The 25,201-nt window shown below is 35.3% G+C and overlaps 1 protein-coding gene across 12 annotated transcripts in view; it reads left to right on the top strand.

The window, feature by feature from the left end:
• PTBP2 (polypyrimidine tract binding protein 2) overlaps positions 1–24,488 on the top strand; it is a 49,062-nt gene extending 24,574 nt beyond the window's left edge. For 5 of the 12 annotated variants that reach the window (XM_080603634.1, XM_080603642.1, XM_080603644.1 and 2 more), the window contains 11 exons: positions 2,605–2,777; positions 3,099–3,242; positions 5,707–5,871; positions 5,948–6,058; positions 14,234–14,429; positions 20,767–20,921; positions 22,335–22,368; positions 22,821–22,913; positions 23,269–23,485; positions 23,584–23,661; positions 23,792–24,488. In XM_080603634.1, the coding sequence (XP_080459760.1) occupies positions 2,605–2,777; positions 3,099–3,242; positions 5,707–5,871; positions 5,948–6,058; positions 14,234–14,429; positions 20,767–20,921; positions 22,335–22,368; positions 22,821–22,913; positions 23,269–23,485; positions 23,584–23,661; positions 23,792–23,924 (1,499 nt within the window). In that variant the 3' untranslated portion in view covers positions 23,925–24,488. The remainder of the gene's footprint in view (positions 1–2,604; positions 2,778–3,098; positions 3,243–5,706; positions 5,872–5,947; positions 6,059–14,233; positions 14,430–20,766; positions 20,922–22,334; positions 22,369–22,820; positions 22,914–23,268; positions 23,486–23,583; positions 23,662–23,791) is intronic. The other 7 variants (XM_080603639.1, XM_080603643.1, XM_080603636.1 and 4 more) reach the window with 3 other exon arrangements.
• Positions 24,489–25,201: the final 713 nt, after the last annotated feature.

Raw genomic sequence — 25,201 nt, 5'->3', positions numbered from 1 at the left:
GTTTGTCCTTCTCTTCTGTGAAGAAAAAATGAGATCATACAGTTAACCTTGCAAGCAGACGAATATTGGCCAGATCTTTTTTAAATTCTAGGTGAAAGTAATTTTTAGATACTGAATAGGAATAGTTGTTTTTGAGCATTTTAATTTTTGATGGAGATCTTTCTAAAGCCTGACTAAAACATCGATCTAGAATTTAGCTTTTTCTTTTTATTCCTTATCCTGTGGATTGGGAGATGAAGGAAGATTTCAAAAAGCTGGGAGTGAATATTTTATTTATATTTGATTGCATGAAACTCCACACTCCTGAAAATAAGCGATAGTCATGAGGTTTGGCAGCACAGCAAAACAAAATATATACTATTGCCTGGATTCATCCTCTCCTAGTGTTGTTGCTTGCATGCTACTGGCTGAATTTTCACCAGTTGCAACGTCACAGGGATTTTGTTGTTTCTTAGAATAAGTTGGAAAAGGCTTAGAAAGTGTTCAGCAGTGAAAGATCTTTTTAAAAACTCAGTTTTAGAGTATTATTTTTTTATCTTCTAAATATATGACCTGATTCTAAAGCATGCTGACTACTTTGATTTTTAGTTTTAGATCAATCTAGATTGTAATTTGAGAGAAGCATTAGAAAAGCAAGCAGAAGTAGAAAGAGAAGTGTTCCAATTAGAAAGAAGTTTAGCTGTTAGAAAAAGATATAAGGGAGTGATAGAAATAATTTGTGATGTAGAGGTTTTTCTTTTTTCCAGCACTTCCTGTAGTGGAAATATGAAGAATGACCCTATTACTGAAAATGGCAACAGTTCATAGCTTTGGTCAGAGAACCGGGGTTTGCCAATTTCGCTAGAAGTGGTGAAAAGCTAGTTAAATGTGTTACCTGGTCTGGCTGTTTGGATCCAGAACTGGAGCATGGATACTCTACACTTGTAAAAATACGAGTCCATTCCATTCTGTGTTTTGAATCTTCAGTGAGTTGGCTTGGCGTAGGCAAACTGAGTTAAAAGCTTAAATTCTTAATTATGATTTTTGGCATACTCTTAGCAAAAGTTACTGTTCTCAGGTACCAGTTTAGGTCTAAGTGACTTTCCTGGATGTAAAATCTGGATTATATTCAGTTATAGCTGAGTGATAATTGAGGACTTCTTTATTTTCTTCCCTTTGGAAAATGCTGCCCTCAGCTTTCTTACAAAGGCAAGGCTTTTGGAGAATTTAATGTAAATGCTTGCTATTAACACTCCTTCTCCCTCCCTTATTTCTTCTGACTTTTCTTAGTTAGAAAATAAAATCCAAGTAATTTTGTTCATAATTTTATTTTTTAAATCCTCATTGCTATCTGCCATCAAGCATGATTTTGAACCCTAATAATTACATAAATTTTTCTACTAATCACATTTTTATGTTGTTTTTTTTTTTGAACAGCTCTTCTAAGGTAAAATGAGAGATGGAGTATCTCACTATCAGCTGCATGTTTTATAGACAGAAATATAAAAAAGGAAATCTGAACACTTTCCTCATATCTAAATGCATTCTGATTTCCAGCACTAATTCATTCATTAATATCCATGTATCTTAAGACAGTGTTTTTCTTTAGCTTTTAACCCTTTCTGATGTTTGCTACAGTGACATATTTATAGGCAGTAGTTTTATTACCTTGTAGCCAAAGTAAATAGTATTTTTGTAGGCTGCTTTTCAAAGCAAAACTTCTATCCAGCTGGCTAGCTCTTTATTTCATATGCTCCAGATTGAGTTATTTTTTATTGAATTTTTGTTCGAAATCTTTACGAGAATTCTGGACAACATTCCAAACTATCTTCCTGGTGTCTTGTTACAATGATGTCGATTTTTCCTCATTTCTGCTAGGAAAATCCTATATTTTTCTTTTTACTCTCCTCCCTCCCAGTTAGCAGCATTGTTTTTAATAGCTGGTCTTCCTGTTTCAGTCCACAATTCATAATGGTCACTTTGTACTTGGCTCTTAAACTACGGGGATGTAAATTTCATCAGACTTCTGTAATGTCAGTCCTCTGTGTCATCACTTTTCTCCAGTGTCATCCATCTCAGCATTTAATGATTTTTCCTGTATTTGTATCATCAATAAATTTCCTTTGAAACTTTTATCATTTCTTTGTTTGGTTACTTAGTGAAAACAGTCCTTAAAAACAATTTTCCTTAAGGAGCATCTTTAGTCACTTTATTCCATTGACATCTTTCTCCTTTCAAAAAAATAAAAATAAAAAAAATCTGGGTGATATTTTTATTTACATATGGTTTTTATTCAAGCCTTTCTGAGGAGCTATTAGTATTCCTACGTGTCATTATATGATACTTCACTGAAAGTGAGATAAAAAAGATTTATTGTGTTTTTTATCTTGCTTAGAAAATACGTTATCACAGAGCTATTGAGTTAGTCTTGAACAGACTTGAACCACCTAACACTTTTTCATGTTCTTCCAGTCGACTCTCCAAAATTTGTTCTAAACCCTTGATTTTTATGTAGATGAGACTGAGGTGGCTCTTTTAAAATTCTCATGTTTGTAATGAAAAACATTTTAACAAAACACTAATAATAGCAGTAAGCTCTTCAAATAGTCTGAATATGTCTTTCAGCCAATGGTAATGACAACAAGAAATTCAAAGGTGACGATAAAATGGATGGGGCTCCGTCTCGTGTTCTTCATATCAGAAAATTGCCTGGGGAAGTAACAGAAACAGAAGTCATTGCTTTAGGTTTACCTTTTGGTAAGGTAACCAACATCCTGATGCTGAAAGGGAAAAATCAGGTAATTTGTTGCCTCTTTTATTATTATTATGAATTTACTCTGCCTTGTAATTCTGTTTGGGAGTGTGGGGTGGTTAGCAGCTACATAAAGTAGGAAAGATGGCTGTAGGATAAATACTCAGTTATGCATCTTCACAGATGAATTTTTGGAATGTAGTAGTTTAACAAATAAAGTTGGCATGTGGAGAATTAAATCATCTTCTAGAGACTGATACTTGGCAAAATATTTTATCCAACCTCTAAGTTCTGGATTTTTCTGTGCTTTTAATATAAAGATTGTCTACTTTGTAAATATTGAAATTTACTTGTCTTGGTATTACAGGCTTTTTTGGAACTTGCTACAGAAGAAGCAGCTATCACTATGGTTAATTATTACTCTGCTGTGACACCTCATCTTCGTAACCAACCTATCTATATCCAGTATTCCAATCATAAAGAATTAAAGACTGATAACACACTGAACCAGGTATACTGTTATGCACTATTAGAAATATAGACAGTAGAACATGATTCATGGTGTGTAGTCTTGGCTTGTGTAGCATATATTTAAACCATCTACTTTTGTCCACATCTAAACACTGCTGTTTTACCTATGTTGTTCCATTTTGTGGTATTGAAGGGGATTTTGCTTTGTGTGTGATCTTTCCATTAGGATGAATTTTCTTAATGTGTTTTCTTAATGTAAAATAGATTCTGAAGATGCCTTACGTTTATTTTTTTCATAAAATAAGTTTTCATCTTATTTTGGAAACTGTAGGACGACAAAAAAAATAAGTATTTAATTCTGACAACTGAGATTCTAATGCCTTTTTGAATTTCCATGGTGATAATGACTAATACCTATGTTTCAGTGATCGCTCTTGGTAGCACTGGTAACATCAGTTTATGTGATTTGCTGTTCCTCAAGAAGAACATATTAATGTACAAATGTATTAGCTAGTAGAGGGGAAAAAAAGTTTTTGCCTCTGCAGAACCTATTTTAAAATAGATCTATCATGTCTGGGTGTATTAGGACAGGAAATTTAGCAAAAATAATGCCTTTGCAAAACAGGTTTTCCTAATGTGATGACCCTGTCTTACAAATTATAGGGAAAAAGACATTCATTTACCACAAGTAAAATTACTTTAAGGTTAATTTCTCGTATTCCCTTGATGTTACAAAAGATTGTGCAAATACCGAGTTACATTTTCTGTTACCGGTGTCCTGTCTTAGATAAGGCATGGAAATAGTAAAGTTGTAGCTGTTATCTTTAAAATAATTATTCTGAAATTATTTTTAAAGGCATCTCGGTTCAGATCAATTAATATTGATTTTCTTGTTGATCACGTCAGCGTTCCAGTTCCTTAGAAACATTTGATAGTTTGTCTGTCAAAGGTACTTCTCAAAAATTGGTTTTCCTTTTTTCCAAAATGTCGGTTACAAAGGAAAATGGTTACCTTTATCTTGGGGGGAGAAGAATGGTGTCTGGATTCTGTCTGCACGCCAATCTATACTGGATGCATATATTGCCTTAAGAAGCTTTCTGTAGTATTGTTCTCTGGCTTCTGTGGTGATGGTGGTTTGTGTACATCCCAGGACCACCTTCACAGCACATGGGTTGTAGTGACTCTTCAGCGGCTTTTATGCCACCATACCCTTTGATGCCCAGTTTTAGCATTCATATTCCTAGGATTTCAGATCTTTCTTTAAACTAGAACTAATAACTATAAATAGGTACCTGGCAGTAAGTATTCTGTAACTAGCATTTCATGAGTCCTTCTGTAAGCCAGAAGGTGGTTGATTATTCATTTTTCTGTAAGGAAAGATAAAGGTGGTGCAGATATTGCTAGTTTTCGGAACAAAAAGAGCTTATTGTTACCAAAAGGCATTTTTATAGAGTTAGGTTGATTAATGTTAAACGTAGTTGGGAGAACAAGATTTACCTCTAGTGTTCACCAGCTCTGTTTTTTTTTTTTAAACTTCCTTGACTCATTGATTCATTTCATTTTGGGGAGTGTCATGTAAGTTGTGAGACATGAGAACTGGTCGTAGCTCTAATACCACTGAAATATGCCGTATGCATTAATATGGTGGTTATTATTGGTCATAATTTTTACCTGGAATGCTCGCTTTGTCTCTTCGTTTTGTATTGTTTTGCTTCGTAAGACTGCCCTAATGGAAGTATTAACTGGAAATCTTTTTTCCCCGTACTTTTTCTTTCTCAGAAAAAAAAAATATTAATCATTCTGATGCTTTCAGTTTTGGCAGTAGAAGTAGTTTAATGTAGTAGATGTGTGTTTTTACGATGTTGTCATTAACCTCTGAATTTCTAAGACCTTGCTTGTGTTTCAAAAGAAAACAAATGGGGAAAAAAACAAAACACAGCCACAGTTTAAGAGTATTGTCTTTTTTCTTTTTTTTTCTTAGTAAAGGGAGTGGATATCAGACACCAGGTTGTTTATCCCTCTATGGATACTACTTTCTGGCACTGTCAGTTCTGTGTACTATTTCCTTGTGTTACAACTGAGAAGTTTGGAAGTGTTTAGCATTATCCCTTTCTTTCAGAGCCTTCTACGGAATTAAAATGGAATTGAAATATTAACTGTAAGACAAACTGGAAACACTACGAAAATTGGCTTCTGTAGGCTTTTTTCTATAAAAGAGTCTGGAAGGAGTCTTGACATCCACAAAATCCTCTGTTTTTTGTCCGTATTAGTAGAACAATATGCTTGCTACTGGGAAGATTGATACTTACGCAGTCTGAAGGCTTAATTGATGTTTTCATTTTTTTCACAAAGTTGGACTGCATTCCACTTCTGTTATGTTCTGTGTGTAGCTCTGATTTTTCTGAAGATAACCATTATGAATATTGCTAACTAATTTCTAGCTATTGTGTTGAAATATTAAATAAGATCTCTTTAAATGCCTTTTGTTGCTTTGTGTCTTAAAGCGGGCCCAAGCTGTTCTTCAGGCAGTGACAGCTGTGCAGGCAACAAATGCTCCCATAAGTGGGACCACTGTGAGTGAGAGTGCAGTGACTCCAGCTCAGAGTCCGGTACTTAGAATAATTATTGACAACATGTACTATCCCGTAACTCTGGATGTTCTTCATCAGGTAAGCCAGATTTTGTTTTAATTTGAGCTGTGACTGGCAGGAACTTGTATGTAAAACTTTATGATGTTTTTGACAGATATTCTCTAAATTTGGTGCTGTATTGAAGATAATCACATTCACAAAGAATAACCAGTTTCAAGCTTTACTGCAGTATGGTGATCCAGTGAATGCACAGCAAGCAAAACTAGTAAGTATAGCTCTCTTTTAAGGCTAAGTTACAAAACATGGATTTCATTTTAAGTGCCCAGAAGAGAGTGCCTTCTTACTTGTGGGACCAGAGTATGATGCAGCAGTGACACAAGAGAGCGAGATCCTAATTTTAGTTCATAGGAGACTCTATCCTTGATATGAGAGGCAAGAACCAGTAATTATTTTTATTCATTACAGTAGGAGAGAGCATATGGATAAATGATGACAAAGATCGACTGTCATCTAGACCAGACATTTTGAATTAAGTGAATAAGATTTGTTAACATCCGTGGCAATAGAAAAGGTGAACCAAAGGGGAAGGATAGATATTATTTAAAAAAAAAAAATTATTCAAGAGATAATCAATGTATATTTTTAAACCTTCACATACATTCTGTGTTTGTGGAAGGCTGATTAAAATTGATGTGTATGTTAAGTGTTGCATGGTAGCATAGAAAGTGCTTATTACCCATAGGTGATAGAATAGCTGAGAACTTAAGGAGGGAAAGTGGAGGAAAGAAAAAGCAGGCTTAGGTTTCTGCTCTGCCTTTGAGAATGATGACTACATTGAGATAAAGATGGACGTTAAAAAGTAGAAGATAGTCATTTTTATCTTCTTCACCATATGAAATATTAGACATTGATTAAAAGAGTGTGAGGTGGCCAAAACAGGGAATCGCAAAAAAAAAAAAAAAAGGCCATCAAAAAGAAAAGTATAAGTGGTGTTCTTATTCAGAAAAAATAAGTTAGTCAGGGACAAGGAGTTTTTCAACTTGGCTTATGATGATCTACTTTAAGATAATCTACCCCTGAAAACCAGTCTGGAAATACTTAAAAACTTGGAATACAGTTAAAATTATTTTCTGAGATGTATAATACAAAACATTAGATGGTGCTTCGGAATAGAGGAAGGTACAAATATATTACTGTAATAAATAAAAACTCCCATGGATGGGATTACATCTTTCAGGTTGTAAGTAGAATTAAAATAGTGATACAGAAACTAGATATTTAACCTACAATTGCTGCAGGAATTGATTGTAAGCCATTTGGGTTATATTTTAACCCAAGTGTTTCTCGGGTATTTGTTGCGGAGTGTTGTAATTTAGTCTTGATTCGTGTTTGCAAAGCTGTTTTTCAGTAGTAGATGTTAATAACTCTTTAAACCGAGTGCATTTTTGAAGTAAAATGTAATATCAAGTGATGCATTTTTTGACTTTATTTTTTTGAGTCTTACGTACGTTATCAGAAGATTTAATGGAAAAATGTTGTCTGTGAAATGGACTGTATATTATATTCCTAGAATTATACTGATAATTTTCAAATCAGTAAAGAAGTTGCAAAATAACAGAGGATGAGGTATGTAAAAGTATGAAAAGAAATAAAGAATCTGGTGCTGTTGTTGACTTCAGACAAACTAATGCTAGCTTGTTCGGACACTGTAGTGGTCAGCTTCTGCGTGAATGACTGAACTTAATTGAATAACAGTGACTCCTGCATGTGTGGTCATTGAGTGATCCTGAAGCTGTTGATCCAAAGTAATGAATTGAAAAAGGCTTAGGTTTATAGCTTCTCATTTTAAAGAGCTTCTAAGTAAGTAAAGAATGCTGTATTTGAAGGAAGGTTTGATTTTTATTTTTTTCTTCACCCTCCTCTCTCCCTGAGATAGAGTAAAATAACTGTTTTTATGGTTGAGTTATTATGGTAAAACATGAAGTGTCACCAAAACAAAACTGCCTAAAGGAAAGAAAGTCAGATAATAAGAGAAAAACAGTTTAAATACATCTGGAAATTGTACAAGCAAGCGGATGTGGTGGCAATATTTGTTGCATGGAGTTCAAAATTAAAAGCATGGTAAAAGAGTAAAGAAGTTTTCGATTTGTTTTCCATCAGTTGTTACTATAGAAGATAATGGGGAAAATTTAATTTTCCACTGGCACTCTTCACAGGAAATCAGAATGTGGCCTTAATAGAAATTGAAGACTTATTAAGGAAGTTAAAGAGCAATTTGAAAAACTCAAGTGATGTAAGTACCAAGGAGAGATACTATTCATTTGAAGGTTCTGAGAAAATAGTGACACTGACAAGAATGTTCAATATGAAGCCTCTAGCCCTGTGGGACTCCTTTGCTATCTGAATGAGCAAATAGTGAAAAATTGCATTCCTGCTCCACTTGCTTTGTGAGAAACTCATTTCCTGTAGAAGTAGATTATGGCTACACTGATTCATGTTTCATCACTGCCTTCAGATTGGATCATTATAGTTCATTATATCTGCAACTAAAGGTGAAGATGACAAGCTTCAGGTTCTGTACGATTCAGCAGTCTAGCCATGGTTTGGAGAAAGTCCTGGGAACCTGCAACAGTAGAGCACACTGAATAGTTGTGCTTTTTCCAGTGAGACAAAGTGGTGTTATGGAGATGTCTGTATTCATAAGGAGATTTTCTGTGCATCAGAACCAGCACATTTTCATAGTAAATGATACTACCATCGGCAGAAGCATCAAACATAAATATTGGAATACCGCTAATGTGGTATACCATAATGAGATTGGAGTGCCAGTGTTTATATCTGAACAGCTGGCTAATTCAAACTGTTGTCTTTGTGTAAACGAATTAGAAGCATTCTTGCCAAATCTTGGCTATAGACAGTTAATAATGTCTTGTCTTCTGCAGGATTAAGTGAGACTCTTAAGTATGCTACGCATGACGGTAGTCTTGACCCAAAATGAGTTAAAAATATCACAAGTCTGAGAGTTTTTGTTACAGTTGACCATTTGGTCCTTACTTGGCATGTAAGTGTTTCATATTACCCTGGATTCTTTTCTCTGCAGAGATTCTGTTGAGGTCTGACTCACATTTGAGATGCCTTCTTTCCAGTGGCTTTGAGTGACAGCTTCAGGGTGGCTCTGCACTGGTAGCAGTCTGCAGAAAATTTCTGCTGGGGTTCATTGCCATAAAATCTGTAATGGGAACTTCAGGTAGTCATTTTCAGAACACAAAGCAATGACATCTCAAGATAAGATATTTAGATTCAGGGCAGTTATCTTAGATTATTGCATTAAGGATTTTTGGACACCTTGAATGCTGAAGAAGACTGCTAGCTGAAATGAATGATAAGCAATATTTAGATCACCAAGAGAGTGCTGGATTATATCCATTATAGCAGAAAGCCCAGCAAATGCAGTAATGATGTTCATGTCCTTGACTTTCCAGCTTTGTAGAGAAGAATATGACTGGTCCTTTAGTCATGGAACTGCACACAAAAACTCATTTTTGGATAATGGATTATGCTTTATGTGTGGTGTTTAGCCACAGAAACCTCTTGTATCCAAGACACTTGTCTCAAAAGAAACATTTTCATTCAAATGTGTATCCGTAGGATGCACTTGGGACACATCTCTCCCAAGATTTACCGTATCACCTTTGAGGTACTTACTTGAGTCTGGAGTGTGTTTTGTAAGGATCTCTTGGGAATTTTTTTTACTACTCTAAACTGTTACATCATGTCCTTTTTAAAATATTATTCTTAGTTTCTGCTGTGTTTTGGGGGAGAGAGGTGGTGGGGACTCAATGGTTTTGTTGTATTTCCTCTGTGCTCATTTTTTTTCTTTCCAGTGTAATTTGATTTTTTTATCAGACCTTGGCAAGTGCTTTCAAGCTATTCTCATCATGCGATAGATCTGTTTCCTGTTTTGGATCATCACTTTAGGTGCCTGAAGTGCTTGACAAAGAGAGGTGCAGATACACTGTTTGTTGTGGCTTGAGGCACTATGTCTCCAGAAATACATGCTAGCTAAATTTCTGAGCTACGTTTCTGAACTGGGAAATCAGGATATCTAAACATAAAATCATTTCCTATCTCCCAAGCTGCATTCTTGTTTGTCGTCTTTGTACTATATGTGAATTATCTAAAGAACCTTGTAAGTAACATCTCTCTCCCTGAAGTTCAGAGGGCTAATTTGACCATCTCCTGTAGGGGCATCTAATTCCCCAGGTTGATGGCCTATACAGGCCTTGGGAGAAGCTCATTGAAGCATAGTTCCTAGAAATACAGTACTTTTCCAGGGGCCATTCTATCACAAGGATTTTGAGTCATCTTGAACCCTGAAAGTAAAAAGAAGAACAGTGAATTGTATCTGTAACATCAGAAATTCATTCATTCAGGCAAGGAAGGCCTGACAGAATAAATTATTCAAAGAATGTTCTCTTTCTCCACATCAGAGCCTACTGATAGATCTGCATGAGGCTACATCAGAGAGCTGCATCAGTCATTCAAGATGTGACAACGTTTTGTAATCTCATAGGGTACTTTTGCTGAGTTCACCTTAGCTGCTGCTGCTGTCACTTCTGTCAACATCCACAGTCGCGTTGGAGAATATGATGCAAGTGTTACAACTCCATGTTGCCTAGATAGAAATTCTTGTTGTCCTTTTGCAGAAAAGCTTGTGTGTGTTTGATTATTTGAGCAATAGAAGGAAATACTTTTCCTTGAGCTTTGTTTTCTTATTGGAACAGTCTCTTCTCATCTCACCTCTTCATCTGGGATTCTTTTTCTCAGCCATTTTCATCACTTCATCTTCCTGGTTGCTATTACCAAAAAAAAAAAAAATAAATTTGTATTTCACTGAATATATGGTCATTCTTGTACTCTTTGGCAGACCATTATAGTTCTCTATTTTGGATCTTTCACCAAGTTATTTCTGCTGTTTTCTTTGTTGTTAGGCTGTGCTTATCTATTCTTACCTTCTGTGAAAGATGCTGTTTTAAGACATGAGCAGATTTTGGATTCTTTGTGAATCTAAGCCTGGTTACTAGGACCCTTTCTAAGTATTTTGAATTCTTCTACTGTAGTGGTTATCTAGGAATACTGACTTCTTTCCAGCCAAATCAACTTTCCACTATTTTGAAACTCTGAGCAGCACTGGGGGTTTTTGATTTTTTTCTCTATTTCTGGCTTGTTTCTTTCCTGAACTGTCATAGCCGATGAGGAACTGTGCAGCATACTTAGTGATTAGGAGGTGTGGAGTGTTTTGTCTGTTTTTCATCCCAATAGCAACGTTAGCAGCTGTAGAGAAAGTTTTAATAGTGAAAGCGAGTTTGTACTGCAGAGTTGAGGTCTTCTGTGTCAGTTTAAGCACGTGCATCATTCCTGGGGTTATGGATATTAGTCTGAACTTAAGCTTTTTTTCTTTTCTTTCACTGCTGTTTTCTGTTGATCTTCTGCATGTTCTTTCTAGCCATCTTGTTTGTATGCTCCTAAATACCATAGCGGGCTTCTTCAGGAGTGAGTCTGTACGACAAGCTCTTGGCAGGAGATGAACCAACTTGTCGGGCTCATTTTCCCCCTTAGGAAATGCCAAGAGAATGGTACACTTTTTTGTAATGGGGGGAAGGGAGGAAGGCAGGGGCCTGAATTTCACAAGATTCAGTATCATAGCAGTTGCTTAAGTATCCAATGAAGTATCTGTCCACGATGGCATAAGTTTTGTTATTTCTGTTCTTGAGGCTTACATAATGGTTTTGCTGTCAAAGGCAAGATAAAGAATGATACTCTCATTTTGTACTTGTTCTCCTTGGTTTGGCATGCAAGTGGTGTGGCACTGTCACATGTGAATATGTACAGATAAGAAAGAAAAGTTTCTTAGCAGTAACTAGAGTTCTTTGAGATTATATCTATATGTACATTCACTAACAGTACCGTTACTGTCCTCAGTTTTTTTAGGTTACCTGTTTGAGAGGAACTTTGCACGTGCTTTTTTTGCTGTATAAAAAGGAGCTGAGGGTAAACGTTCACGATTGTGACTTTATAATAGCTACTCTTGAAAAAAAGTAGTTGCTGGCAAGCTTTCTTGCATTGTTGTTGGTGTATGATGCTGCTGGTAGAGGCTGGTGGGGTGGGTTCTCTGTTTTTATCTGTTGCAAGGGGCTTTTTCTAGAGTGTGACTGCAGTGCTCATTAAGAGTGCATCTCCTTCCATTCTGGTTCAGGAGCTTCTTTCAGAGTCTCTGCTCCCGCTACGAGGGATTTCTATTGTGCTGTATTCTTTCGTATGTAGTTTAGGTAACTGAGTGTTTCAGAAGATAGGATTTAAACCTTTTAGTAGTTTTAGTATAAGTTTTAATTACTTGCATGGCTCTCTCTTAACCATTGACTAGTCTGGAAACTACAAACATAGGTAATACTGTGGTTTGCTACTATTTCTATTGTATAAAGCTGAAGATTTTAATCACTAACATCCTTCTGCCAGCCATAAATCAACATGTCTAGAGACTCCAGAGAGAGGTATAATGAGAGTCTTGATTGTGTTTTGAAGACTTAAAGCTTTATGTCACGTTCTGTGATTTGGACAAAGCTAAATGAGTACTGCCTTTTGGTCCCGGTTGTACCTAGTTTTTGTTATGAATGGTTATTTCTTGATGTAATAACATTGGCTGTGTAAACTGGGTCTGCCTTTAATCTGTATCTTAGTGTATTTTATAACATAAGTCTTGTAAAAGTAGTGATTGATTCTCTGGTATATACTTTTTTGTGTGTAAGTGTTCCAGTGAGATATTCTCAAATGCAAACTTCAGGAGAGTCTTGAATTTTGCTTCCTCACAGTATATGAAAGAGCTAGCAAATACTTTATTTTGTATTGTTGGTTGCCCTCCTTTTCCCTTCATCCTCCTTGCCCCCCAAAATACAAAATTAATTCTCTGCTTGTATTCTGTGAATCAGGGCAGTAGATTTTGTGTTGCTGATACTGTATGAAACATTGTTTAAGCTGAGTTTAAAGGAGTTCCTCTTCAATTGCTAGGTATTTGTTGAAACAATTGTCTAGATTGTCAGGTTTCTATCCTTTCTTTTTTTTCCTTTGTATTTTATTTTCCCAGCACTTGAAAGATCTAATAGTACTGTCTTATGTGTTCTTGTACATGGACTGCTAATGGTGTTAATTCTTTAAAGCAATTTTGTGAGCCCTGGTGATATGTTAGCTGTGATAATATATTTTGGAGGAAGGGAGAGCCTTGCTGGCCCAGACCTAGCAGGAGGGTGTCTGCAGGATGTTCAGTTTCCAGATGCATCACTGTATGAAAATAGCTGTGTTGCTTTCCGTACCCAGCAGGCCCATTAGGTTCACACAGTGCTTGGCTCGAAATAGCAAGTCCTACCAGAACTTGAATATGTTTGAAAGTGCATTGCAGGTGTAACCAAGCTAGCTCTGCAAGAGCTAGTTTAGGTCCAGAGGTGATGTGTTTTAGTACCGCATTAATCAAAAGAAACAAAAGATCTGATTTTGGTATTTGAAGGCGTGTTAGGGTTTTTTGTTTTCTTCAGATGAGCTGTGTGATCACTTCTTAGCATTTCTTGAAAATACGAAATAACTTATGGAAGTTGTTGGTTTACTAATCTCTTCCGTATAGCTGTTAGTGCTCCATACGCTACATGAAGGTATGCCCAAAATGCAAATGGAATAAAATCCAGATATGTTCATTTATTTGGTATAGAATGAAGATGGACAAACCATGTATGATTAGGCTTTTTTTGGAGAATGTTTTCATGTAGTTCAAAGTGGTGCTGTGTTAAGAGTTCATGTGAATTTTACTGTTGGTAGACATCCATTTAGAAGTACCAACTAATTGTGGAAATAGGATTTTTAAGTATAAGTAATATTAGGTTAGCAGATAATATTTTTCTTCAAATTTTTGCAATAACTACCTTTAAGGGGAGAACAAAAACATGCAAGAACAATGTAAACGTTCTGCTTCAATATATAGCAATCCACTGTGTGGTATATAAGCTTAGGGTTTTTTTCAGTTTCTCAGGTCATCTTTCTTTTTAGAAGAGTACTTGTTTGATTTTTAACTTTCTGAGAGATGTTTGGCGTTTTGTCTGTGCTGCAGCTATGCTGTGGAATGCAGGCTAATTAATTATATTCAATGGACTAACCTTTAAGCTTGCACTAAAATGTCTCTTCCCACCTTGGTGCATAAGCAGTATCTCGGTAAGAGAAGTAAACGTCGAGCTTCCTGGAATCATGTTAAAAGAGGTTAATGCATTGTAACCTTAATTGGTTTTAAGTTAGACAGTAAGAGGGATAAATATATAAATGCTGGGCTTGTTTTTTTTTTTTTTAAGTACATCCAATGTGTATTATGTATTATTTTAAATAAATTGACTTCTTTTTCTAGGCCCTAGATGGTCAGAATATTTATAATGCTTGCTGTACCCTACGGATTGATTTTTCCAAATTGGTGAATTTGAATGTCAAGTACAACAATGATAAAAGCAGAGACTACACTCGTCCTGATCTTCCATCTGGTGATGGACAACCAGCGCTGGACCCAGCTATTGCTGCAGCATTTGCAAAGGAGACCTCCCTTTTAGGTATGACTCTGGCATTGTACTTCTGTGTTGCAGTCACTTGATGAAAATGTTTATCTATCCTTCTAATGAATTAGTATCTTAAACTGCAATAGTGTCCAAAGGCCTGTTCATTTTATATCGTGATCTGAACAGTAATAACACTATTGCATTGTCTTTAGAAGACCTGGAGAAGTAGATGAGAGAATGTATGACAAATGAGAAATGCACAAATTAAGAGAAAATCTATTCCTGCTTTTATTCCCAAGCCAGTTTTCACTTCTTTCTAATGTTCCTTTTAGTCAGCTGCTACAGCCCACCTTGCCCACTCTCCCAACCATGCTTGTAACAGACGTAACATAATTTGCATGTTGCACTCTCACGAATGCTTATTTGTAATATCAGATTGTTAAAAATAGCATTTTATTTTATTCCTTCAATGAGGAATGATTATGCTCTTTGCTTAAAAAAAAAGTGCCCCTTTTTTTGGTAAATTACAGGAAAAGAAAATCTGCAGCTGCACTTCTAGATTTATGGTATCTAGATTATGGTACTAGATTTGTGGTAGTATAGATTTATGATAGAACTCATGTTCTAATATCCAGTCAGTTTTCGAGCTCATCACAAGAAATAGGTGAATCGCCTTGAGAAAACATATAATTACATCTTCAAGTGTTAGCAAAATACTTAATTCAGCATGTTCTGCGTGCTTTGGGAGGAATTTGTAATACTCTGGGTTTTATTTTAATTTATTATAGTTGATTACATGTGTTTCACTGCTACTTCTGTCAAGTTGATATTCTTTGGCATGAACACCTTTCACTCTTCAAAACATCAGACGTAATCTTACGACTTTTATGAAACCTGATTTTTTATGTTGTGATCACTGTTCTTCCCACTTAGTCTTTTCCTTTTTTTCATAATTTCTCATTTTTATTCTACAGGGAACTTAAGAACAACAGATTTCTTGTGTTGCTTTTTGTAAAGGATGGGCCAACTTGGAGTGAGTCAGAGTTAATGCAAAGTAAAGAGGAAATGTAAAGAGTAAAGGCAGGCCTCTGCTCTCTGTGTTACAGCAGTTAGGCAGCCCATAGTGAAAGCCGCAAACACAGGAAGAGGGTCAGTGTCCTAGTTATGGCTACTGAATGCTGCATTATCTGCCTTTTTCAAAAATCTAGCTGTAGAACCTCCCAGTAAAGTTGTATCTTGTTTTAACTCATCATTAAAAATTGAAAGTATAAAATCTCTCGTCCCATAGATTGATAGGGAAGATGGGTGAGTGTTTGTGAAGAAGTTTGACACCATAGAGGTGAGTGCTGTAGAAAAGCACTCAAAGTAATTAGTAATTCTTTTGTCAGAGCACAGTGGTATTAGATGTGGGGCTGCAGTATGAACAGTAAAGAGAAAAAACAATACCGAAGCTGTTTATTAATGAGAACAATCAGTTTATGTGCTGTAAGGCATGGATTTTGGAGAAGAGAGTTAAAGAGTCATGACTTATAAAACGGTGTCAAATACAACATGAAGTATGTAGCTCTAATTCTGCCATTTTCCTGAGTCCCGAGAAGTTGATTTCCAGTCTCAGTCTTCTAACATATTTCTTGGTGTATAATGCTTCTAGTATGTCTCAAATTGACGACTTTAATTTGCTTGGCATAGTGGAATAGCACTTTGAAGATGCTTGAATCATTGTATCACTTTGGATGTGTTTAGTAATTGGGTTTACTATAATTGTAAAGTTATCAGAGTATCCAAATGAGTTATGTTTAGCAGACCTAATGTTCCAGTGTTTTAGGCTTGTAGGTTACTTAGATGTTTTTGTGATTTTTGTCCACAAAACTGCTCAAGTTCTTTTAACCTTTTGATTTTAATTAGACTTGTTCTTCTATGTATTCATGTTTTTTGCTAGTAGAATTATGAAGATGCCAGTCATATTAACAAATCAAATATTTTAATTCTCACTGTCTGAATACATCTCTTCAATTGCACTTGTTTCCTAAGCAGCAGGAAAATAAAAGGGTTGTAACACAAGTAACTTCGGTTGCAGCTGTTGAAAGTTTTCTGAGCGTCAGTGAAGTCAGTCATGTGTTTATGTATTGGAAGAGAGTTAAGATAGCTGGGTATGTCTTAACTGTGCTTCATGTGGCAAGCAGGGATGATGATACTGTCATCTCTTCTTGTGTTGCTTTTTTTCATGGTTGCCTTTTTTCAGCTGTAGAGCTCGAAGTCTGTAAAACTTCACAAAAGGGGTCTCTGTTAGTACTGTTGCTGTCTTAGCCATTCAGATGTCAAAGTGGGAATGATGCTTGTTTGAATATGGAAGAACAGGGTTCTCATTCTGTGCTGTTTACTGTGCAAAAATGTACAAAATCTTAGTAACATAAATAAGAGAGGGTAGGAGAGAAAAAAATGAAAGCCTGAATGGGTGCTTGTGCATGCAGTTTATGGCTGTGTTTCTATTCAGATATGCAAAAGGAGAATTTTGAGAACACTTTAAAGTTGAGAGAGTTATAAGATGGAGGTTAGCAAACTATGATGAGTGAAATACGGTAGTATGATGGCAGTGACTTCCTCCTGCTTCTGTATTTTATTTTCACATTTTATTTTGTTTTACAATTGTTTTCTGTAATGAAAAATGTAGGGAGTAAATCTAGTTCGGTCATAGTTATACATACCTACGTTAAGATGACTACTCCTGCCAATGTTTTTCACACAAGTTCATGTTATATTTTTAGTATAGCTTTAATTTGCCTTGTACTAAAATGTCATTAATAATTTGCACTTCAGAAGTCATGCAAAAAGGTACTTCGAGGACGAATAAGTAACACATGACATACTGTGTTTGACCTTTTAGGTGAAAGACTCAGTGGCTAGGAAGGAAGATGTATAATGTTTGTATGGTTCAGTTAATATCCAGAAAAAGCAAAATCCTGTTATCTATAATTGTTGAAAGCTAAAATAAAATTAATGATGACAGAGCTTTCAAATACCAGTTCATCTTCTTGACAAAGTAGCTCGTGTTTCTAAATAGTTGCAGGTAAGTCCTCAAATCATCACCAGTGTGTTGAGTGATAACTAATAATTACAATACAAATTAATCTTTTTACAATTTTGACTTACAGTAGCAAATGGTAGGGACCTACAGATCAAGAATTGTTTTCTATGGGTTCATAATTTATCTGACCTTTTTAAGAAATAAGGTCTGTCTGCTATGTAATCAGGTGGAAAAATATTTCCTGACTAGATAATCCTAGCTCACGTGCATAATATACTCATTCATATATACTGCACCATCAGTTTTGATGTAACTATGTTGTCAGAAATCTTGGAGACTGTAAATTGTATGTATTTTCAATGAGCCTTGTTCTCTTTTGAAAGCAGAAAATCACTAATTTACAGAATTGGTTGCTTTCAAATGAATTATCAGCAGCAAATGGTTGTTTGGTTTTGAATGTGTATTTCTTTTATACATGAGGTGACGAAGGTTACAGGAGATCTTACAGGGGAAAAAAAAACTTAGAATAAATAGCAACTGTATTGTACTTAACCACTGCAAGTTATGCTAAATATAAATAAACAGCTGGAAATATGCTGCTCTAGTTATGGGCTACCACAACTTTATTCATCACTGTTTTTCATAGGTTTTATTATTCCTTTTCACTAACTTTTCCACTAATTTTTCCCTCTAAAGATTCTTAATAAATGAATCTGTTTCAGAGGATAACAATTGAAAACGTTTTTGTATGAATGCTGTTGAATTAATGTTTGGTTTTAACTTCATCAGTAGGACCAAGAATGCCCTTTAGAGGGTTTAATGCTATGAAGAATTTTGCCTTTTAAAGGCAATTACTTGGTTACACCTAACCATAACAGTGTCACTAGCATCTTTTAAATTAACTTTATTCCTAAAAGTGCAGGACTAGCTTAAAGCTTCTAAGGCTAGGGAGAGGTGCTTAGACACACTAAAAGACTTGAAATGCTCTAACGTTTCAGCATTTTTTCATAGCTAAATGATTGCCATTGACCTGTTTCTTTTCAGGTGAACATCTGTCACATCATATCGTCATTCTTCACGTTTCTGTCTGTATGACCTCTATGGTAGCCAAGCATTAACAAATATGAGTCAGTATATGCAATACAAAGCACCTAAATTGCACTTCCAAAATATGACTTTCAGAACTGAATGGAATTTTTAAAAATTGTTACTTGAGAAGTTGTATTTTATATTGGGAGATTTCCCTGCATATCACACATACATATTTTTTGTTCTGTTTCTTCTGCAGGGCTGCTTTCTTTAACTGCCTCCTTTATTAGTAGCTTTTACTTGAGAATAAAGCTATATTCTTCAGATTTAACCCAAGAACAAAACACACCTATATTAGATTTTTGTCTTGCTATTTATACACCTAGGTACATAGATCTGTATTTACGCTTTCCTGTCTTATAAAATTGATTTTAAGAAACAGTAATCACTATGTGTGGACTAGCAGTGGTCTGTCTAATTTGATATCCTTTCTCTGACAGCAGCTGTTACTTCTATGTCCTCATAGGGAAGACCGAGGACAGCCTCAATAATGGATGATCATACAGTGGCATACCTGGGAGAAGTGCTTTCTTAAACCCCAAATAGCTGGTGCTTGGCTTATGGGCTGAAGCATGTTACATGTCACTTTATTGCATATTTAATAAAATCCTAATAAGAGTGTTTGCAGGATGGAAGGATGACAAGTTAGGGTTTTTCCTTCTGTTTTCTATTAGTCAGTTCCACGACTAATGCAAGTAATGCAATAAAAAGATGGTATTCGTTGTTTCTATTCTAGTACACTTTCCCTTCATATTGTTTCATAAGAGATGACTAGAATTTTCTAACTGATGTTTTCATTACTCAGTACTACTTATGCCTCTGGTTTGATCTCTGAGTACTAATGCTTTTATCAGAAGGCATGCTGTATCTTTTTTAATTTCCTTTCTTAGAACACGTTTCTATGTGATTTGATAGGAGACAACTAGAAAATATTTTCCAGAATGTGTTTTTTATTATCCTTGATAAACGCTTTTGCAAAGTTGTGATGGATGTCCTGTTCCCTTTGAGGAGACATTTGCCCAGCCCAGCAAAATCTAATTTTCTGAATTACTTATTTTTTATGAATTCATGTAATAAAGTATACATAAAGTGTTGGAGATCTTTTCTAGAGAATTAAAAATAATAATGGTAACCATATTTATCCCCCTGTATGAAAACATCTCCTTTCCCTACATGTTTTTGCCTTTTGATACTAAATCTGGAATCTTTTTGAATATACAGATAACTATCTTTACTGTCGTCATTGTCATATTTGGTCATTGACTGAAACTGAAGATATTTGCTTTCTCATAGTGACTTTCTATATTAAGTTTTATTTTAAAGGAAGGAACATGGTCTTAAGTACATAGTGTACAGGTTGTATTTAGACTGTCGACCTGGCATTCTGGAAGACTGGTCAGAAGTGTTAGCTTAGTATCATCATATAAACATCCGAAATTATGCCAAAATGCTGAAATCTGAGAAGCCAGTTTCAGTAGAAGAAAATAAAATACGGAAGTTCCGTTTTTTTCTTTTCTTTACCCTTTTTGTTATATAAATATCCTTTTGCTGGATTCTGTAAAATGTGCAAATAAACTGCTAGTAACATATGATAAAGATGGTCCTTTATGAAGTGTGTATAGTGCACATGTGTCATAAGAACCTTTCACAGATCCTGGAAGTAGCCTGCTTGCCTGGTATACCAGTGACATCACCAGGCAAAACCACCAGATCTCTCCAGGATTTCAGTTTCCTTTGAAGAAGAAGAGTAAAGCACAACTGAAGTTTTAGCTAATAGTTGTGCGTGCTTCTTCAAAGAATCGGATTACATAAAGCCGTGGAGTAACCAGTTTGGTGCTACTTTGAATCCTGAATTTAGAAGTTTGCCTCCTCACCTTGTTTATGCTGTTCATGTAGGCCTTTTCACCTGACCAACTCTGTAGTGTTGTGTATTTAGCCTGAAGCATCAAGTTGAAGTGAACAATACCTCTCAAAGGGTGATACAAGATAAGGATATAACAATGCAGAGTATGTTCTGGAGTACAGAAAAAAAAACAGTTTTGGTGCACAAGAATGTTTATTTTAAAAAGTACTTTGTATTTTTGAAGACTTGATGTGAATAAAGAAAATTTCTGTTCCTCATGTTTACTTAACCCATATCACAACTCTTTGGATGACTGTAGCAGTGGAGTGGTCTGCTCTGTAGAGTGTTGTCTGCAACACTTGTACTGATATAGGTGCTTTTTTTCTTAATCGACTTGTGTGTGTTTCGTAAAATGTGCTTTATTTTAAAATTAGGGCTTCCTGTTGCAGCTGTTCCAGGAGCTCTGAGTCCTTTGGCTATTCCAAATGCTGCTGCTGCTGCAGCTGCTGCTGCTGCTGGCCGTGTGGGAATGCCTGGAGTCTCAGCTGGTGGCAATACGGTCCTCCTGGTTAGCAATTTAAATGAAGAGGTTAGTGAAACAATTCATTTTTTTTCCTCTTTAGCCATACTTCATTAATCAGTATCTTATAATTTCTTTGAATTTGGCGTCTCGTATTTGGATTTTAAGCTCATAGTATTTTTGCTGTTTATTACTCCCTACCCTCCCCCAAAGTTAATTTAAAAACCATTATTGTTGAATACTTTTGTTATTCCAGGTAGCTAACAACTTATTGTCGTTTGATAGTTGGCTACCTTTTTTTCTAAGAAAAATATGGTAATTACTGCATGTTTGACATTTGAATTGAAAGCTTTTTTTCTTTTGCAATTATAATCATGTAAACTAGAATTCCCATTTTTGTTTCTTTTAATTGTTTGCTGCTTCATTTCATGCTTGTATCTCACATTTTAAGGTTTTAATTTATGTGAACTACTCTAACACATTTTTCTTTAAAGGTTCTCCCAAAGATCTTGACGAGGCACTCTTCCAGTCTCTCTTAGTAATTTTTTTTCTTGACAGTTACTCATTTGTCTTATTAAAAAAAAATGGTGACAAAGCTTTTTTTACCTTCACTGTATCTTTCTTGCTAACTCTGAAATCTAAAGGGGTTTGTTTAGTTACACGTTTTTACTGTCCTTTACATTTATTTTGATGGCTGTGAAAGCTGGTATGAAATGTGGGAAGTTTGTATCAGTCTAGCTGTTCCATTTTTAACTGGCCTCTGTCACTATAAATCATTAAGCTTATTTTATCATCTGGTACTAGTTTGTCATCCAGTCTTGCATGTTAAAATGTTTTAGGTCAGAGTGCCATTTTGAAAGATTTTTTGCCTGCATTTCATAACCAGCCATGCTTACGCAGTTAAAGTTTAAAGTTTAAAATTTTTATTGCATGCTTTTTTTATTTATTTTCATGTTGAGATGAAATGCTGTAGTTTACTCTTTGATATGAATGTACTTTACCCATATTTGTCTTGGGTGACTACATTTTACTCAGTTTTTCTTGTACAGTACATAAACCAACCATTTTCTGACCAAATTCCTGCATTTCCTATGTACTGACCTATATTTTATTTTTTTTGTTCCCCACTTATTTTTTCTTCTGCATTGCTGTTTTCCCTTCCCCATTTCATCCTTTTCCCTCTGTGTTCAACTTCCCTTTCCTTGTCTTTACCCAAATTCCCATGCCCTTCCCTGTTTTACCCTTTTCTCCTTGTCTTTGTCTATGTTCCCTGTCTTCATTCCCTACGTTCATGCTTCTGTGCTTGAACAAAATGTTCCTCGGACCAACTTGCCCCAATTAACCGCCTTGAAACCATGATCCATGACCACCTCACCATTCTGCGGGAACCACCCTTCGTTATGGATGATCTGTTCATCTCCGCTCTTCCTCGACTCTTCTCTCTTCTTGTCTTACGCTGCTTGCTCTTCTCTCCTTCTAAAGATGGTTACGCCCCAAAGTCTGTTTACCCTCTTCGGTATGTTATTGTTAGCACTATACTTTTATTATTGATTTAATTTTGTTTTGTTTTGCTTTTTGTTGTTTTTTTTTTTGTTTTGTTTGTTTCACCTTAATTCTTATTTGTAGCTAGCACTTTGGCTTAAAGTTGAATAGTAAATCTTTTGCTATTTTTCTTTTGCTGTTTAAAACTCTCCATAGACACAGATTTTCTTTTAATGCATGCTAATATATTTTGCATGGTCTTTAATTTAATATCATTCACATAGCTTCGAGGGTTTATCAGAAATTATTCTTTTCAAAATTCACTATTCAAAATCTTTATCTCCTTTATTCATTTGTGAGAGTGTTGAGTTTGAGTGAGAGATCTTGTTGCTGTCTGAATGTTCCATTGATATGTCAAAATGCGTAACTTAGTTGACTGGCTTTAAAATAACCTTTTTCTTTTGGGTTACCTTTGACTTTGAAAAGGTGTTTATGGTGATGTGCAACGTGTGAAGATTTTATACAATAAGAAAGACAGTGCTCTTATACAGATGGCTGATGGAAACCAGTCACAGCTGGGTAAGACTAGATTTCTGTTTATGTTCCCAATAGTCTAAGTATTTGAAATTAAGCTATGTGAAATCAGGTGAACTAAGCATGTTTTCATCTGTCAGTTTTTGTTGTATCCTGGTTACCCCCAAGATCCAAAATCTTATTGTATTAGGTTCCAAAAAGTTTGCACAATAGCCTAAATGAATTCAACAGCTGAAACACGTGTGGAGGTCTTTAAACACTCTGCAGACCTCATTTTTGATTCTAGTGCAATGACCCTTTGATTTTTCTTGGTTTTTTCCTTGTTTCTAGGGTTGTATGTGATATGCAACATGCTATGGAAAAGTAATACTGAATTGAGTAAACCTCTTGTCTCTTTCAGCCATGAGCCATCTTAATGGACAAAAAATGTATGGAAAGATTATTCGGGTTACCCTTTCTAAACATCAGACAGTACAACTACCTCGAGAGGGACTTGATGACCAAGGGCTGACTAAAGATTTTGGTAATTCACCTCTGCATCGCTTCAAGAAACCTGGTTCAAAAAACTTTCAGAATATATTCCCTCCATCTGCAACTCTTCATCTATCCAATATTCCGTGAGTGTTGGCTGTCAGTAAGCCAGTAGCATTAATATTAATCACAACACACTGAATGGACTAGTAATTTTCTGGTTATGCTTGTTTTCTGTCTGTAGACCATCAGTAGCAGAAGAGGATCTCCGCACACTGTTTGCTAACACTGGAGGCACTGTGAAAGCATTTAAATTTTTTCAGTAAGTAATTTTTCTGTACGCGGTTTTAACAAAGGACAGCTTAATTGTTTTTTTTGTGGCATGTCTTCAGGAAAACATTAGTAACAACCCCTGTATTGTTTGACTTCCTAATGCCATTATTTTGTTTCAGAAGAGATCACAAGATGGCACTTCTTCAGATGTCAACAGTAGAAGAAGCTATTCAGGCCTTGATTGATCTTCACAATTACAATCTTGGAGAAAATCACCATCTGAGAGTTTCTTTCTCCAAGTCAACTATTTAAAAAGGCAGATTGAAAATGAGGGTGTATTGCATTGTTTGGTGTTGTCACCTATTGACTGTTCAGGAAAGTGGGGACCAGAGTTTGTCTTCTATTTTTGGATTTTCTTTCATGCTGTTATCATTCCTTGTTTGTTTAAAAAATAAAAATTAAAAAATATTAAAAAGCAGTGATACTAACTGCTGTTGTCCAACTGTTGTTTAGATAAATCATCGTTTTGTTTAAAAGATTTCAAGTTAATACCACAGTTTTTCAACTGAGTTGACATACGTGCCTTAAAAGGGGAAGCTAGTACTGCTGAAATTGCATAACTAGTAAAAACAAATTTGGTTGTCTGGGGCACACTGTTACATAATGATTTCAATACGTTTAGGCAGGGGTGTGTAAAAAGGTTAAGCTTTTGTTTCTCCTGCTTGGAATTGATTTCTTTATCTGCGGGCCTGTCACTTATTTTTCTTTTTAATTGGGTAAGATGCATTATGCTGAAAGAATAAAACAATGTTATTTGATTTTGCTACTTTTTGCTTTGTGCTTTTTTCAAAAAAAAAAAAAAAGCCTTTTGTATTTCATGGTTCTGGTCTAGATTCAGTTATGAATGTAGGCATTTGTTAAAATTAACAAGGTACAGAATATTAATTTTGTAAAGGACAAGAAGTGACTTCTGTGACTTTGAGCCCTAAGTGAAAAGCATTATAGAATCTTAACCTTTTTGTACACACTCTTGTGGGATGTATCATATAAATGTCAGCACTAAGTAATGTCTTGTTTGTGGCTGAATATTTTTCGTAGATGTTTTTGAAGTTGACATGACTTATGTGCATTTAAATATATATTGCCATCTTTAGTTTGTAATTAAGATATGGAATATGGTTGTGGATTTCTGAGCATGTACAGACTGGTCAAGCTAGTTCAGGAAATGGTGCATGTATTTTTCAATGATGAAGAAAGTTTTCTGCGAACACTTGCAGGAAATTTTGTGGCAGTTTTCTAAAACTGACAACCAGGTGGGACCAAAGTTTATGTGCCTTTAGTCTTAATTTACCTTGCATTGTAATATTCAGTTTTAATAAATCTCTTCAAAATATTTTGTATTTAGAAATTAATCTGACTTTACTATAAACATGGCTCAGAATCTACAGATCCAGTTAATTTGAAAGCAGTTCTCTGTCAATCTGAACTGTTACCTTGGTTCTGTTTAAATGACCAATACTTTTTGAAATTGATGTACTTAGTTTTAAGATTCATAGATTCTGTTATCTATGTAGAGAAAATGGTCATGT

Source organism: Anser brachyrhynchus, assembly GCF_964034855.1.
Source record: "Anser brachyrhynchus genome assembly, chromosome: 8".
NCBI classification, from domain to species: Eukaryota; Metazoa; Chordata; class Aves; order Anseriformes; family Anatidae; genus Anser; species Anser brachyrhynchus.
Note: the sequence above shows the minus strand (reverse complement) of the source record. Positions and strands in the feature narration are given on the sequence as shown.